General features: G+C 40.7%; 1 protein-coding gene and 3 long non-coding RNA genes across 4 annotated transcripts; 2 read left to right on the forward strand and 2 right to left on the reverse strand.

Moving 5' to 3' along the window:
• Positions 1-2,644: 2,644 nt before the first annotated feature.
• On the forward strand, positions 2,645-3,372 carry LOC144899808 (uncharacterized). The gene is made up of 3 exons (XR_013628108.1): positions 2,645-2,694; positions 2,771-2,902; positions 2,984-3,372. It is a non-coding gene; the product is annotated as an uncharacterized LOC144899808 (long non-coding RNA).
• A 54-nt stretch (positions 3,373-3,426) lies between these two features.
• On the forward strand, positions 3,427-6,716 carry LOC144899809 (uncharacterized). Its single transcript, XR_013628109.1, has 3 exons — positions 3,427-3,677; positions 3,780-3,839; positions 6,440-6,716. It is a non-coding gene; the product is annotated as an uncharacterized LOC144899809 (long non-coding RNA).
• On the reverse strand, positions 3,855-9,303 carry LOC131098129 (suppressor of cytokine signaling 1-like). The gene is made up of 4 exons (XM_058045935.2): positions 9,189-9,303; positions 8,109-8,487; positions 6,475-6,656; positions 3,855-6,205 (listed from the first exon to the last, which is right to left on the reverse strand). Exons 2-4 carry the CDS (start codon positions 8,310-8,312, stop codon positions 5,881-5,883), a joined length of 711 nt encoding a protein of 236 aa, XP_057901918.2. The 5' UTR covers positions 8,313-8,487; positions 9,189-9,303; the 3' UTR covers positions 3,855-5,880.
• A 1,953-nt stretch (positions 9,304-11,256) lies between these two features.
• Positions 11,257-12,991, reverse strand: LOC131098145 (uncharacterized). Its single transcript, XR_013628106.1, has 3 exons — positions 12,771-12,991; positions 12,117-12,209; positions 11,257-11,415 (listed from the first exon to the last, which is right to left on the reverse strand). It is a non-coding gene; the product is annotated as an uncharacterized LOC131098145 (long non-coding RNA).
• Positions 12,992-15,511: the final 2,520 nt, after the last annotated feature.

Consider the following 15,511-nt stretch of genomic DNA (forward strand, 5'->3'; position numbering starts at 1 on the left):
AATATTGGTTGTGTGTCACAAGGCGACAAATGTTGAATTGTTGTACCTCAATACAAACACAGACAAAAATGCAATTTACCAAATGTATGAAAGAAAGCGCACGCTACATGGATACATGTCATGAAAATGCTTAACAAAAAGGGACAGTTTTTTGGGAAATAGTAGCAAAATATACAAGAAAACAAGACAAACAAAAACCCAAAGAAGCAATAGCCAATAAGCAAGCAAGAGCTGGGGACATGAAGTAGAAGGTCTGAGTAGTAAAACAGTCCGGTGTCTAATTGCTGCCAAGGCAGGGTATAAATAGGTCTGATGACAAATTGAATGCAGGTGTCCATAAAGGTGGCTCTGCAACAAAGAGAAAGACAAGGCTGCATACACGTGTGACAGGACAGCATCCAAAAAGTCATCATAGTTCTTTTTTAGCAGGATTGATGCAATGTAAAAAGAAAAAATGGGTCGAGCTTTCTGGGCGACTGGGACAGGACGGCTCCCACTCCTCTATCCAATCAGGCGTGCTGCTAAACAGTCATTTAAGGGAACAAAATACGGATTCTGCCACAGAAGTCTATGTCTTACTATTCCACTTTGGGATGATCTATATAAGTTAGAAAAGACTAGAAAGCTTTGCAAATGCTTCCTGAATATGGGAGAGAGCCATTCAACCACAGCCTAAATGTTGGCTGGATCAGGTTTTAGTTGGCTGCTCTCCATGATAAACCCAAGGAAGGAAACTGATAAGGAATGAAATTCACACTTTTCTGCCTCAACATACAGTCGCTTCTCTGACAGTCTTTGGAGCAACAAATACACATGCAATATTAGCCAAAACTAAAGCGATTAATCATATCATTCAGGACATTGTTTATGATTATTTTGGAGAAGTGATTAATCCGAAAGGCATCACTAAGTATTCTCAACCTTTTCAGGTCTAGCATTCAGAGGAATGGATGGTAGAGATGATGGAATGGAGACAGCAGGAGTGGAAAGCGGGACTCCGGTTGCTAATGGTGGATTTCGACGAGTCAGTGGATGCATTATGAATCTGAAGTCAAGTGAATCCCAAGACTATGGAGGTTGATTGAGACGGCAAAATGAAAATACTGATCTGTTCGTAATCACTGCCAGGAGGCATCCATTTAAAGATTTTACTTCTTTGGGAGGATTCAACTATAACTCAGGTAATTTATGCAATTTAAAAAAAATATGAATCTTGAGTCAACAAGGGATAAGACATATACAAACTTCAGAACCAGTTAATGTCCCCTTCAGTTGCGATTGTGATTCAGTATAGTCACATAGCAGGTTTAAAGGGACCCATCGTTCGATGACTTTGTGACCAGACTGCAGAGATACGGTTGGACACTTGGCGATAACATGACCTGGATCGCCGCAGGAGAGGCACAGCTGTATTGCACAAAAGTAGGATAAAGACATCCGGAATATATATTAGCAGACACGGCTTGACAAAGCGTGGTCGGCGCTTTCTTGGATTAACTGATTGCACGTTTGCCGAGCCAGGATGAAGAGACGCGGCTTAGTCAAGCCAGGTGTAGATGTTTGGGATAAATGCGTGTTCACGGCATTCTTAAAGAGACCACAAAGTCGATCACAGAATCACCGCTGGAACAATGGATCACGGACGCACGTCTTCATTTTCTCCTTTGGAGCAAGAGCTGCTTTTTCAACAATATGAAGAACTAAAAGCCAGTTTACGCCAAAAAGGAAACACAAGTGCTGCTAAAAAGGAGAGGGTAAAAAGCCTGGCTGACAATAGCATAGATTAATAAAGTATACTCCACAGGAACAGGTAAAGAATGAGGAGCTGATGACTTTTCAGGTCCACTAATCAATAGGTGTTTGCTTTAATGTGGCCCATAGAAGTGCATGTTACTCAAGTTGTGTAAAGTATAAATAAGTAAAAAGAGATGATCTACTCTTATGTGTTCTGTTTCATGCATCATCCTTCATAAAGAAAAAAACTTGTCTGGCCAGAAAAGAACCTGGCAACAGGTGGAAACAAAGTACAAAAATATTCTGCAGTCTGGTAAGTTACTTTATTGTAGCCTAAATAGTATTTTGAGTTTTGTTGTCTACTGACAATTAATTTCTTTACGATTTTAGCAGTCAAGAAAAAAAGCACACTGCGGAGCGACAAGGGGTGGCCCAACCAGCAGAGGAGCTGGCCATCGATTTAAATAAAGGGAGGCCGGTAATGGTGGGGATCCATGGAGGGACAGTAACAGACTCGGCCCTTGCTGCTGACAGTTGCAGCTTTTTACAAGGTACATGCCTATGTTGCACTTCCACTACAGAATAAACACATTTCATGATATTATACTGTCTGACTTTGAATGTGCTTGCGGTGTCTGGGGACAGAGTTATGCTTTTGGAGCCACCAGAAGACAATCCAGTTAGTATTGTACATTATATTGCAAGTACAGACTTGCCATGTCCTTTCAAATGTCGATGAGTTCTCTTGATTCATGTATGTACATATATGCAGGGGGGAGGCACATCTGCAGATGAGACGCTGTCTCTGGACTCTAGAAGGCTTGAGGTATCATGTCAGATTTGTGGAGATTAACTGCTTATTTAGTCCAAAAAATAAATTAAAAGTAAAAAATGTGTTGCAGGACCTAGAGACTGCACAGCCTCAAAAGGAACCTGGTAATATTATGAGTATATGCTGAAGTATGTGATGAACAAACCCTGTTGTGCTAATTGGTATTCACAAAGCATCAGAATACTGTACGCAAAACATCTTCAGAAACAGACAGAGCTGGCAGATCTCCAAATCCAGAGGGAGAAACGCAATCTGGAAGTGATTGAGCTTGATGTTCAAATAAAAAGGAGGACTCTGAGGAAACTGGATCTCGAGATCCAGAAACTGGAACGTGAGGTGAGTATTACAATGCACGCTGTAACCATATTTGGGATTTAGTGTGTTTTAATCCTTGACTTTTTCCTCTCTCTACTGCAGACTGACAGCTGAGAACTGACAACAATAAAATTAACTAGAATATTTAGTACTATTTACTTATCTTTTATGATGCATTTACTGGTGATCAGACAATTTATTTTCAAAAATCAAAATTTAAGCCTAGGAAAAATAATTGGCAATGTATTGGTCTCGGATTAACCGGCCAGCAACGTTGTCTGGGAAGATGGGCGCATTTTCCATCTGGCTTCTTGCTTTCATTGCTCAAATATTGTCTTTTTATATGTGCTTTTGGTCTTTATATATAAACTGTGCTAATAAATAATACTAAAACTAAGTTAACCAGCAAATGAAATGATTACAGTTCTAATATTTGGATGATGTAACGTGTAGAAAAAACATGGGAATTCTGTAAAACACACTCATTTCTCACAGTATACTGACGGCAGAGCCACCACAGGATTAACCTTAACCTGGATGTTAGCCTGCTCCGGAGCAGGCTAGCTGCAGAGAATAAGTCACCATGGTTACTTGTCCAGGATAAACTTGGCCTGCTTTCATGCAAATGACTGGAGGCTAGGTTTATCCAGGATAACCAATATTTCCAGGCTTAATCCCTTATCCTGGTTTTGTGCAATACCCCTCTAGAGTGTCCTGCGTCAATCCCGCTTGACTGGGGTCAGCTGCTCACCACCAAGTTGCATTGATTCTGCAGCAGGGTTGATGGACTGGACAGGTGAGGTGCTTGGAACCAGAGAACAACCCAAGATCCTGGAAGGACGGGTTCGCTTGACTGTCAGAACTCTGTAATCAGTCTCTTCCTCTCTCTTTTTCACAGACAATCATCAAGTGCTTGTGGAATTTCGTGCTTGTGACAAGCTTGTGGAAAATGGTCAAGGTGACTTCATAAATTACAGAGTCTAAGCCATTTTAAACTAGATTTTTACTTCAACACGTCAACAACAATGCTCAGTTTGAACACCACACAGTCATGGACAAAAACAAATGTCATGGAAAAGATGCTCGGCCATGACTGTGGATATCTCCAACTAGCAAACACGTCTCTCTGTCCTTCCTCATCACATTCTCACCACACTACTGCGAGGTGCATTCACAGACACGCTGAACTCCAAACATAAACACAACATAGGGAGGTCGTAGGAAAGCATTGTACTAATGGTTCATTCAAGCAATCTTCTATTTTTCACACAAAATATATTGTCCTCTTAATAAAATATGGTGAAAATAGGCATATTTCAAGAGGTGATTAATAATGAATCATTAATTTATAACTTGATTACAAATAGTATTAATTGGGGGGAAAACTCTTTTATAATAGTATACTGTCATTGTGTGGCCATCAATCACTCACTATTGTTATATACCATTTAATGTATGATGAATACATTAATATACAATATATATTTTATAATATCCAGCACTAGCAGCTGAATATTTTTATATCACTATACTATTAGTATATATATTATACTTCACAAAATGCAATTGGAAAAAAAATTTGGGGGACAAAAGCTCCAAAATACTGCATACATTCTACAGATATGTTCAATCTGAAATAGCAAAGCAACACTAAACATGAATCCCATACAAGCTCTATATCTCCCAATGGATTCATGTGTCTCTATGAAGACGATGGTGTTTCGTCATCACGTTGAAGGTTAATGGGATCATTTGAAGAAAAAAAAAAAAAGTGTGTCCCAGGTGATAAGCACTATTTTTTTTTTTTTAAAGGGCCACTGCCAGTCAGATTTAGGGCAGGAAGTGGGACACATAGTAAAAAAAAACTTTTTCACCCAGTCTTCTGAAGACTTTCTATAAGACACTGGAGTGTGCATGGGGGAATTTCTGTCCATTCATCCAGAAGAACATTTGCTTTATGAGGTCAGAATTGAGTGGGCTTGCTGGCTCACCACCTCCCATGCACAGGTTTTTCATATGTCGGTTCAGGGGGCATCTAAAGGCTTAATGCTCACTGAAAAATGAATGAAGAGGTGTACTGTAAATCATCTATGTTGTCCACTCGGTGACCTCAGACTTCCCAAATCACCAGCTCATAAACACACCATGTACAAGTATTTGATTTGATTGTGTAAGCTGCTTGTTTGGTATTCAAACAACAGGAATTACATCCTGACTCATTTGCTTTGGGAGTTACATTTAGTCAGTCTGTAAACTTTATGTAATTACTTTTGAATTACATTTTTGTTGGTTTGAACCAACATTCATTAGCCGTTTGTTGTTTCGAGTCATTTTTGGTAGCAAACAATACTTACTAACCTGTCAAGACATTCAAATCCTAAAAAAGTAGAAACATATATTTTATAATGAGGTACACTAAGACATTAAAAAATACATTTACATATTCAAAGAAATGAAAAGTTAACATCTGACCATAAAACAATAAACATTTCATTAATTTTTTTTATTATTTTAAGGTAGTGGCTCACAGGCTTTTCTCGCTGCAACTAGAACTAAATTCTGTCAATGACATTGACAGTAATTTACACCAATAATCCTGACAGATGAGTTCTACTTCTACATTATGTCAGGATCCATCCATCCATTTTTATACTGTTTATCGTCACTAGGGTGGCGGGGGTATGCTGGAGCCTATCCCAGCTTACTTCGGGCAAGAGGCGGGGTACACCCTGGACTGCTCACCAGCCAATTGCAGGCCACACATACTACACACACTAACAGTAACTATAGTACTTTCATTGTATGATGTTTTTCTGCCCCCTAGTGGAGACAATGACTGCTGCCCTTTCCTTTTTTTAAGCATACTTAAAACTGTACACATTATCCACGTATCATGTTATCACAACAAAGATGAGCGCAAATATTGAACACAAATGCTTAGCATTTAAAACACTCAATCTGTGTTGAACAGGTCGTATATGAACGCACACATGAACACACTATAGAGAGTGAGGATAGGCCTGAACGTAGTCTTTCACCTCACAGCTGAGTCCAGGTAAGGTCCTTACGTTCTCTGCTCCATACGTGTTCACCAACGCTCTCCTGCAGAGCTGCTTGAGGCGCTCGGGCCGCTCCATGCGGTACGGCACAGTCAACTTACAGGATGAGCTGCTGTAATGCGCCAGCAGAGCGAAAAGGGAGGGAAAAGTCTTTTGGCTTCCATACAGAGAGAAGAGCAGCTTGTTGAGCATCACACGGATGCTTATCGGCCCATCGTTGCTTTGGTAGCTCAGAGTGAAGAAGACATCCGGCTGGCCGCTGTCTCTAGAAATATCAAAACCAGTCACGCTTTGGTAGACTCTTGTAGTCGTACAGTGCAGGTGTGCTGAATAAAGTGGTTTAAATACACATTTAAGACATAGCAGTAATAATACAATTACATTAATAATCCAATTATTGTTGATACATCCAGTACACTGATTTGTAATTACATATAACTTGTTCCACAGTTTCACATAAATAAACTCAGCAACAAATTGAATTCGCCGTCTCTTTTAGATTCCCAAACCAAGGAGAATCCACATTGGAATTACCTGATGAGGAAGGTGCCTGGTGACGAATATGAGAGCGTTTTGTGTGCTTCCGCCATGGTCATTGGTCCCCAGTAGTAAGAACTATGCCGAAGCTGACGGTGAGTGTGTTTCACCAGTTTGTACTCGTCCAGGCTACGGAATGGTCGCAAATGAGATGGCAAGCTGGTGGCGTCCGCTCCAGTCTGCAGCACACATATGAAAGCACTCTCAGCATCATGGGAGCAGTTGCTCTTTTAGCGAAACCCAAAGCTAATCTACTGCAATCTATTGTACAGTCATCAACATAAGTAGCAGCAGCATTTGTTCCCCTGCATATTTGGGGATTTATTCTCCCTACTTTAAATTCATTCATTCATTCATTTTCTGCCGCTTTTTCCTCACGAGGGTCACGGGGGGTGCTGGAGCCTATCCCAGCTGTCTTTGGGCGAGAGGCGGGGTACACCCTGGACTGGTCGCCAGCCAATCACAGGGCACATATAGACAAACAACCATTCACACTCACATTCATACCTATGGACAATTTGGAGTCACCAATTAACCTAGCATGTTTTTGGAATGTTGGAGGAAACCGGAGTACCCGGAGAAATCCCACGCATGCACGGGGAGAACATGCAAACTCCACACAGACATGGCCGAGGGTGGATTTGAACTCAGCTCTCCTAGCAGTGGGGTCTGCGCGCTGACCACACGACTGCCGTGCCGCCCCTCGATAAATTATATCGATTTATATTTATTTTTTAAAAATCAAAAGTCACTTCTGGAGTGGATACTTTAAATTGTAAAAAAACATGTACAGTGGTTTGATGGTGCTATAAGCTGTGAATACAGCAGAGGGCGCTGTCTTAAAAGTCAATTCCCTCATTTTCCAGCAGAAAGATGCTTTGACAAGATATGTTGTGTAATTGTTTCTGTACATACAATACTATATACTGTATGCCTGTAATAACTGAGAAAGGTATATTATACGGTTTAGAGCTTGTACTTCTTGTACTTCAGCTCCATATTTTTTTTTAAAAGGAGCACTCTTTATTGTGATGCGTACACCTCACCGTTGCTCCCTACAAGGTGATCTTCGACAGACCGGATGTGGCTTATGGGCCACCTATTGAGAACCAAGGATTAGATTTTAGGGATTTTTTGGGGCAAGTCGGTGTAAGAACCCCCACAAACATTGTGAATCAACTTCTTCAGGTACAATCTAATCAGTGTTGACATTCCAAACCCTCTTGGCGATAAATCCAGTGACTTTTTCTGGCCTCCTTTGAGAGGTTTCTGCTATTTGGGGACTTGGGAGTAAAAGTTTCTGTTTCTGACCCAAAGTGGTCACAAGCTGTTAGTGCACTGTCAGCTTCCGGGGCACACTAAGAACATAGCGGAGGTCTAAGGCATGGGTGACAGTGAATCTACTACCTTTTTAGATTGAGCTGAGCATTATCACTGTTCATCACTTTGGATGAGTATATTGGGATTGCGATATCATCTCTGAATATTTCCGTGCACAACATAGCATTCACGGGGTGGTGTTTTCACACTCAAATCAACAGACTCAGTGTGGCATTTGAAAGTGAAACCATCGTGTTTTAGGTCACTCCCCACTCTTGTTGCAGTCGAATGAAGTAAAGTGAGATAAGTACCTGACACCAGGTTTCAAGTTCCTCGTCTGAGAGGTGTAGACAGTGGAGCTTGTTCCAGTGGCGCACATCCGCCTCTGTCTGCTGCTTTGGTTTCTCACTCTCTGCATTGTGGACCTGTTGAGATCTTGCAGCTTCATCGGGAGCATTATTCTGGTTCTGGTTTGCATTCTGTGCTACTTTCCTAACCAGGTTATCTCTAACCATCCTATAAAAAAGAATCCTCCAATGGACCGCCACATGTTTTACTATTTTCTCTTCTGTTAACCACAGGCAGCAAGTCTGTGGCCAACACCTTCAGGTACTTTGCCCACTTAGTGGGTCCATGCTGCTTCTAGTCTTCATCATAAGTGTCATCACTGGTCTCTGATCAGACGAGGAGCTGGAATACATAAAGACATATTTACTGTACATACAAGCTAATGTCAGGATTTAGCATCATCCTAATCCTAATCCTAATAAACATCAACAAAATACAATGTTTATCATCAAGATCCATGCATTATTCACTGAAAAATGAAGCCAGAATGTTAAAAATGTCCCCACTGAGGGATGAATAAAGGCATATCTTATCTTATCTTAAAAACTTATCAAAAGCTGTGTGACTGAAACACGCTAGGATGATTTCGCTTTCTCGGCATGCATTAAAAACATCTCTAGATGAGTACTTTAATAAAAGTAAACCGCTCTTATTCACTTGCCAGATTGTCCTCTAAATTACTTAATGAACAAAATGGTGTGCACCTCCTCCCTGCAATTACTGTTCAAATAAATGAGAATTATACTTTTAGGCTTGCATGTCCACCCTGACTGAACACTGCAAGTTAAATGCATTTAAACTCAATACTGCATGGAAAAACAGCTAGACAGTATACAGTAACAATATATACATACTTAAATTTATACATAAAACTCTGTATATTGTGTACAAATACACAGACTTGTGTTAAATATGGGTAGACACTGTCCTTGACTATGATAATAGCACAAAATGGTAAAAAAAAAAAACTGTGGTTTTCACTTATACAGTAAATAATTTTCCTCCAAGAATAAATAATAATAATAATAGAATGATGTACTCACGAAACTTCCAGCTGAATGTTATTCTGATCTGCAGCTCGACCCCTCTGGAAATATGTTTTACTTTCATTTTAAGACTTCATTCCGAGGAGGAGTTAAACATCACGGTTACGTTGATTTGCCTCAGTCTGGAGACTCCACACATGCCAACACAGGCACAGCGGCCCCTAGCGTCGACCTTCATGAATTGGAACCATTTTCCAAAGCCGAGCGATTCTGTTAAATCACGTGACTTACAGGTGCGCCGCAGATTTCGCTTTCGTTTGTGAACCCATGTATTTAAAGTCAAACTATACCTGCTACTGACTCCTTTACGAAATCAGATTGTCGTTTTATTTTCTGGGCTTCTTTTAACTGTGAAGGGCGCTTTATGTGTGTATGTTTATGTTGACAGCAAGAGATGCATTACGACGATGGAACGACCGCACATGTGTAGAATGAATATGGCTAAATATTGTTGTTTTCCTCGAAACACAAACACTGTGTTGTATATAGTCGCTATTGAACCGTGGTTCTCAAAAAGGGGGGGACTTCAGAGTATCCTTAAAGTCACTCCAGAAGTGACTTTTGATTTAAAATATATATACATATATATATAAATCGATATAATTTATCGAGGGGCTGCACGGCAGTCGTGTGGTTAGCGCGCAGACCCCACAGCTAGGAGAGCTGAGTTCAATTCCACCCTCGGCCATCTCTGTGTGGAGTTTGCATGTTCTCCCCGTGCATGCGTGGGTTTTCTCCGGGTACTCCGGTTTCCTCCCACATTCCAAAAACATGGTGACTCCAAATTGTCCATAGGTATGACTGTGAGTGTGAATGGTTGTTTGTCTATATGTGCCCTGTGATTGGCTGGCCACCAGTCCAGGGTGTACCTCGCCTCTCGCCCGAAGACAGCTGGGATAGGCTCCAACACCCCCCCCCCCCCCCGCGACCCTCGTAGGGATAAAAAAAATTAATGAAATAATTTATCGAAGCAATTCTTTGTTAGCGCCATTGCCGCTGAGTTGGACACAGTAATGACTATAGTATAAATAGTATGAGTATAGTACAAATAGTCATTTAAAACTTCATAAAAGATCCTGAGAGTAATGGAACAAAGAAGTTAAGCGGTAGACCCCCCAAAAAATGTCACCAGCCCTGAGCCGAGGCTCCAATTGGCTGTCCAATCAAGACACGGGACAACCGTTGGTATAAATGAAGGTTATTACCGATGCTGAGTGTAGTCCAAAATGGTTTTAAGAACAAAAAATTATTCACAAACCTCATCTGCTGCAATGCCACAAAATTGCCTGTTTGGAGTTTACACGAAAGCACCATCCATGGGACATTGAAAGGTGGGAAACAAAGTTTTATTCTCTGATCCAGATGGCTTCCATGGCACAGTGAACGAGGCAAAAAACATGATCTGGGGTGCTTTTTTTCCCCTTCAGTAGCACTTTAGGTTGTGCAGGGGCGTCAAAAAAAAGCTGGCAATGTGAAATTGTCTCACTCCCATATCTTCTTTTTGCATTTTGAAGCTTGATTTAGAACCACCTTAAGATCCAACACTGTAAAATGGAAATTCTTGCAAGTTTTTGACTGAACCATAATAACCACGACCGCATTAATACGGCCGTTATTAAATGAACACACCCTTCCCACAGTGCCAATCAAAACTGAGCATTACCATGTTTGACAGGGCTCCTGCATTGGGATTAGCTTGTGGATTAGATTTAACAACAAAAAAAACAACATTCCTCCAAGTGGAGTTCCATCTCCTAAACAAGCCTAACAAATAATATCATTCATTTGCAATGCTACACAAGCCAGTAGCTATGCTATGAATGATGCCACAAGATCCGTGTGAAATGGAGGCGCAGCTGTTTCCGCTCCATGATATGTTGACAGATGTGTGACGTGACCGCTCCAAGCTGGGGGCTGTGGGACACTTTCACTTTTCATTTGTACACAGCAATAACAGCAGGTTACGGAAAGTAAACAACTACTTAAACACAATGAGTAACAGAACAGGAAAGAAAGACATGACGGCCGATGTACTGTAGATTAACTATTACTGAAAACAAATATATTATTCAGCACCATTTTATTTTTCCTCACATTATAAATAACAGTAATAAATGTGCTTTTTTTATGCGGTGGAGTTACTCTGAGCTTCTTGTTTGGTTTGTCTGTGCATGAAATAGGCCATCGCTGTTACAGCTAAGACGCTGTAAGTAGCCAAGACACACTGAAAAAGAAAAGAAAGACACTTTTACCACTGCTGTACTATAATGATAACCACATTTCCTTATTTCCTCATATACTGGCCAGGGGAAATATTTTTGTCAGCCGCAGAGGAGAAACTAATTTTAAACTACTTCTAATACTTCTAGCACATATTACATTTACATCGGTCAGCGTATTTTGATACATACTATATGTTATATGTTTTAGTCAACTTCAGTTTTGATCATACATACCAGATATTTGATTAATATCATGATGTTAACCTTTAAGATCAGCACTGCCAAAATATATGAAAAATATGATTTTTGAAGAGGACATCTTTGTCCCTTAATGGTGGCAATTAAACTACTTAAGATATATATTGTAAAAGTAAAGTCTTACTTTATTATGATTAATATGCTATGAAAAATACACAAGTTGTTCAATTGACAGTATTTGTTATGCATTTAATAAGTTAAAAAAATCATCGGTTTTGTATCAAATCAAAGAATTTAAGCACCGCCCATCACTCACTGACTGATGATATGATGTAACATGCTTCTGTAGGTGCTGCTGTTTTGGTTAGCTGCAATTGTTCAAATGGTCTCAGCATTCTTAGCTGTGCAAATGATCTATGGTCTTTGTTTCAAGGCGTTAATTTGACAGAAGGCCACTACCTGAGGAAATACGTTAATAATACAACATGAAGATGTCTGTACGTACATTTCGGCGACCCTGTATGGTGTAGCTGTTAAAGTACTTCCTCAAACCAGTCAGCTTGTCAGCAGCAGGGGCCTCGATGCCAAAGAGTTGCTTCTGAAATGCACATCAGAAAAGCAGAGAGAGGCCTTAGCGGAAAAAAGATGCCATTTTTGCGTCATTTCAAACTGATGTTTAATTTATTATGTTGTAAAATCCAATTCAAGATAGTGAAAGGCCAACTGTCCCATCATTATGAAAGAGAAACTAGAAGGCAGTGTTGTCAATATGAAACATTTAAAGGGCGCCCTTTGAATCCATAACTATGTTGTTGCTTGGGGTCATATCATTTTATGGTGGTCTCATTTTTACGTCAGAAAATCCTTTCTTTACCTAGTGTACCATCTATCTCAATACGGCTGCAGGAGGAATGTGCTCTTCTGCAGGTTGAAGTCATTCAAAGATAACAAAAATGAAAGTAAACGGGTTCAATTCAATTGCATTTATTTTTTTTTTTGCTGCTCTTGACTAGTATGGTGTAGCAGTCCAGGAAGTGAGTTTATACAGTATCCCTTGCAGAGATTGTCATGTGCCAATAAAAGGCAGATAGATAAAGCAGTCACTAAAACGTCCTCAATATATCTCTCATAAAATGTATTGAAGGAAAAAAAGACCTACCTTCACCTCTGTTATCAGGTGCCCAAAGCTAGTGAGGGGAATGCGCACTTTTACAGGAGACGTCGGCATGACCGAATGCTATTCAAATACAAAACTCTCACACTTTGATCTGCTAACGTCGACTTTACAACAATTGCGTCTTTTCAGAGATGGCTATTATCTTATAACCAGGCAAGCAAGGGTCGCTTATACAATGGCTTCATCTGCACATGAAGTTCCGGGTTGTCTTGACGACATCAGAATTGGACCAATCAGATGTCTGTTTGTAAACTCTCGCCCAATAGACGCGTGGCTTGGTGGCTTGTCCTGACTATTCGATTACACAAATTGGTGTGATTTCGCTGCTCAGCCACAGGAAGGCGACATATTACAAGTATAGTAAAATAGAGTAAAAACGTGATTTTATTGATGCAGTACACGTTGTATGAAGTTAGAAACTGTTTACCTTTGTTAAAGCAGGCAAATTTGACACGAGTCCACCAAAAATTATTTTGGTTTGAATTCATTCAGAATATTATATTCATTCATAAAAGAATGAAAACATTTCAAGTTATGGAGTGCATTGAAGGTTATGAGGAGGAGTGTACTGTGTAGAGAATAGTTTGTTGGACAGGAAGCCAACGGAGCTTAGCGAGAACGGGTGTGATGTTGTCAGAGCATTTACTGTTGGTAACAACGCAGAATAAGCTGAAGTTGTCGGGTGAGTTTCAACGAAAGACCCATGAGAAGGGCATTTACAATAATCTAGCGAGAGGCGACCAAAGCATTAATGTGAATTTTTGTAGAGTGGTCGGAGTCGGGAGATGTTTTGAAGATGGAAAAACGTTGTCTGGTGCAAGATAAATTTGAGTGTCATCAGTTTAACAATGAAAACGAATGCCAAAATAAGGACAAACATTCCTAAGAGGAAGAAGATAAATCATTAATTCATTAATTTTCTTCCGCTTATCCTCACAAGGGTCGCAAGGGGTGCTGGAGCCTATCCCAGCTGTCTTTGGGCGAGAGGCAGGGTACACCCAGGACTGGTCGCCAGCCAATCACAGGGCACATATAGACAAACAACCATTCACACTCACATTCATACCTATGGACAATTTGGAGTCACCAATTAACCTAGCATGTTTTTGGAATGTGGGAGGAAACCGGAGTACCCGGAGAAAACCCACGCATGCACGGGGAGAACATGCAAACTCCACACAGAGATGGCCGAGGGTGGAATTGAACCCTGGTCTCCTAGCTGTGAGGTCTGCGCGCTAACCACTAGACCGCTGTGCCGCCCTGAAGAAGATAAATGATAAAAAAAAAATAGGGGACCGAGGACTGAACCTTGGAGGACACCGTGAGCATGAAGATATTACATTTTGTGAATAAATTGGGAAAAGTAAGAATTGCAGCACTGTAGAGCTGTGCCAGAGACCCCAGTGCAGGTTAAACGATCTAGGAGATATTGAGATATTGAGACACGAGGAAATATTGTGTCAAAAGCTGCAGTAAGGTTGAGGAGGGACAGGAGAGAAGGCCAAAGTCTGCTACAAGGAAGTCGTTGGTGATATGGATGAGCGCTGTTTTAGTACTGTGCTTGGGTGAAAAACCCAAGCACAAACAGTTCAAACAGTTTATTTATGAGTACTTAGTCCTGGAGTTGAGTGACTAATATACCCTCAAGTATCTTGTAGGGAATGAACGGAAGGCTTGATATAAGTCAGGGGATTCAGGGGGCTCCATTTTTTTTAGTGTTGGTGTAACTGAGGCAGTTTTGAGAGGTGAGGGAACGGTGCCATGTGAACAATTTGAGTGTTGGGTGTGGATCTTGTTATCAGGTGGGGGACATAGAAGACCTGATCACAGCAGTAATCTGTTAACTGGGAAGTTGGATGAAAGCCGACACAGTACTAGTTGTCAGGTTCTGATGGATAGAGCTGACCATATCATGCATGAAATCCAGATATTGCTGACATTGTGATACTGATGAGAAATGGAAAGTTGCTTTCTGGGGGTTGAGTATCGTTTCTTGTCAGTTGAGAATAAGACCCTTGTGTTGTTTCCATCATGATGAATAATATTGGAGTTTTTGCGGATTTGGCAGCATTTAGGTAGATTTGTAGGTTTTAATGTGTTTGAAATACATTTAAAAATGTACAGGGAGACCTGTCCTCTTGTGAAGGTGTTCCAGGCGGCAGCCTACAGTTTTGAGTTGGCGGAGGTCAGGATTGAACCAAAGTGTAGATCTGAAGAAGTATTTTTAGTCATTATGAAGCTTCTTCCCCATTCTCTTATACCACATCCAATATGGTGTTGACGTTGACGTATGATTCAACACTCAATGCAGCATTTACGACACCCAAGAAACTCACACATGTGCAACAAGTCCCTTTACTTGACTCACTAAACCCGCATACCCACATCAGGTTCAATATCCCCTTGCCGGCACACTCATGCCAGCTTTGATGAGTGAGTCGCGGTCCCCCGAGTGCAGATCTGTTGCTTTTTCCACTGGTTATACAATTGCTTTGTGTAAAACTGACCTGTATGTTACATTATCTAGTATGTTTTAGCAATAGTAGGCGGGTTGTTTATTTGAATTGCAAGCACACCTACTTTTCACACAGTCAGGCACAACAAGGGGCAAGGCTCCAATTGTGTCTCAAATTCTTTCCTGTATCTTCCGCCCACAGACCTTTGTTGAACTGCAGCGTCACCTCTGACGGCCATGGAGGGAAGAGGCACTTTTTTTTTTTTTT

Source organism: Doryrhamphus excisus, linkage group LG9, assembly GCF_037039965.1.
Source record: "Doryrhamphus excisus strain RoL-2023G ecotype Guam linkage group LG9, RoL_Dexc_Guam_v1.1, whole genome shotgun sequence".
NCBI classification, from domain to species: Eukaryota; Metazoa; Chordata; class Actinopteri; order Syngnathiformes; family Syngnathidae; genus Doryrhamphus; species Doryrhamphus excisus.

Coding starts and splice junctions, on each gene's coding strand:
- LOC131098129 (XM_058045935.2), bottom strand. CDS start 8,312: ATGGTTAGAGATAACCTGGTTAGGAAAGTAGCACAGAATGCAAACCAG. Junction 6,657..8,108: donor AACTTGAAACCTGGTGTCAG/GTACTTATCTCA, acceptor TGTGTGCTGCAG/ACTGGAGCGGACGCCACCAG. Junction 6,206..6,474: donor CCAGGCACCTTCCTCATCAG/GTAATTCCAATG, acceptor TGATATTTCTAG/AGACAGCGGCCAGCCGGATG.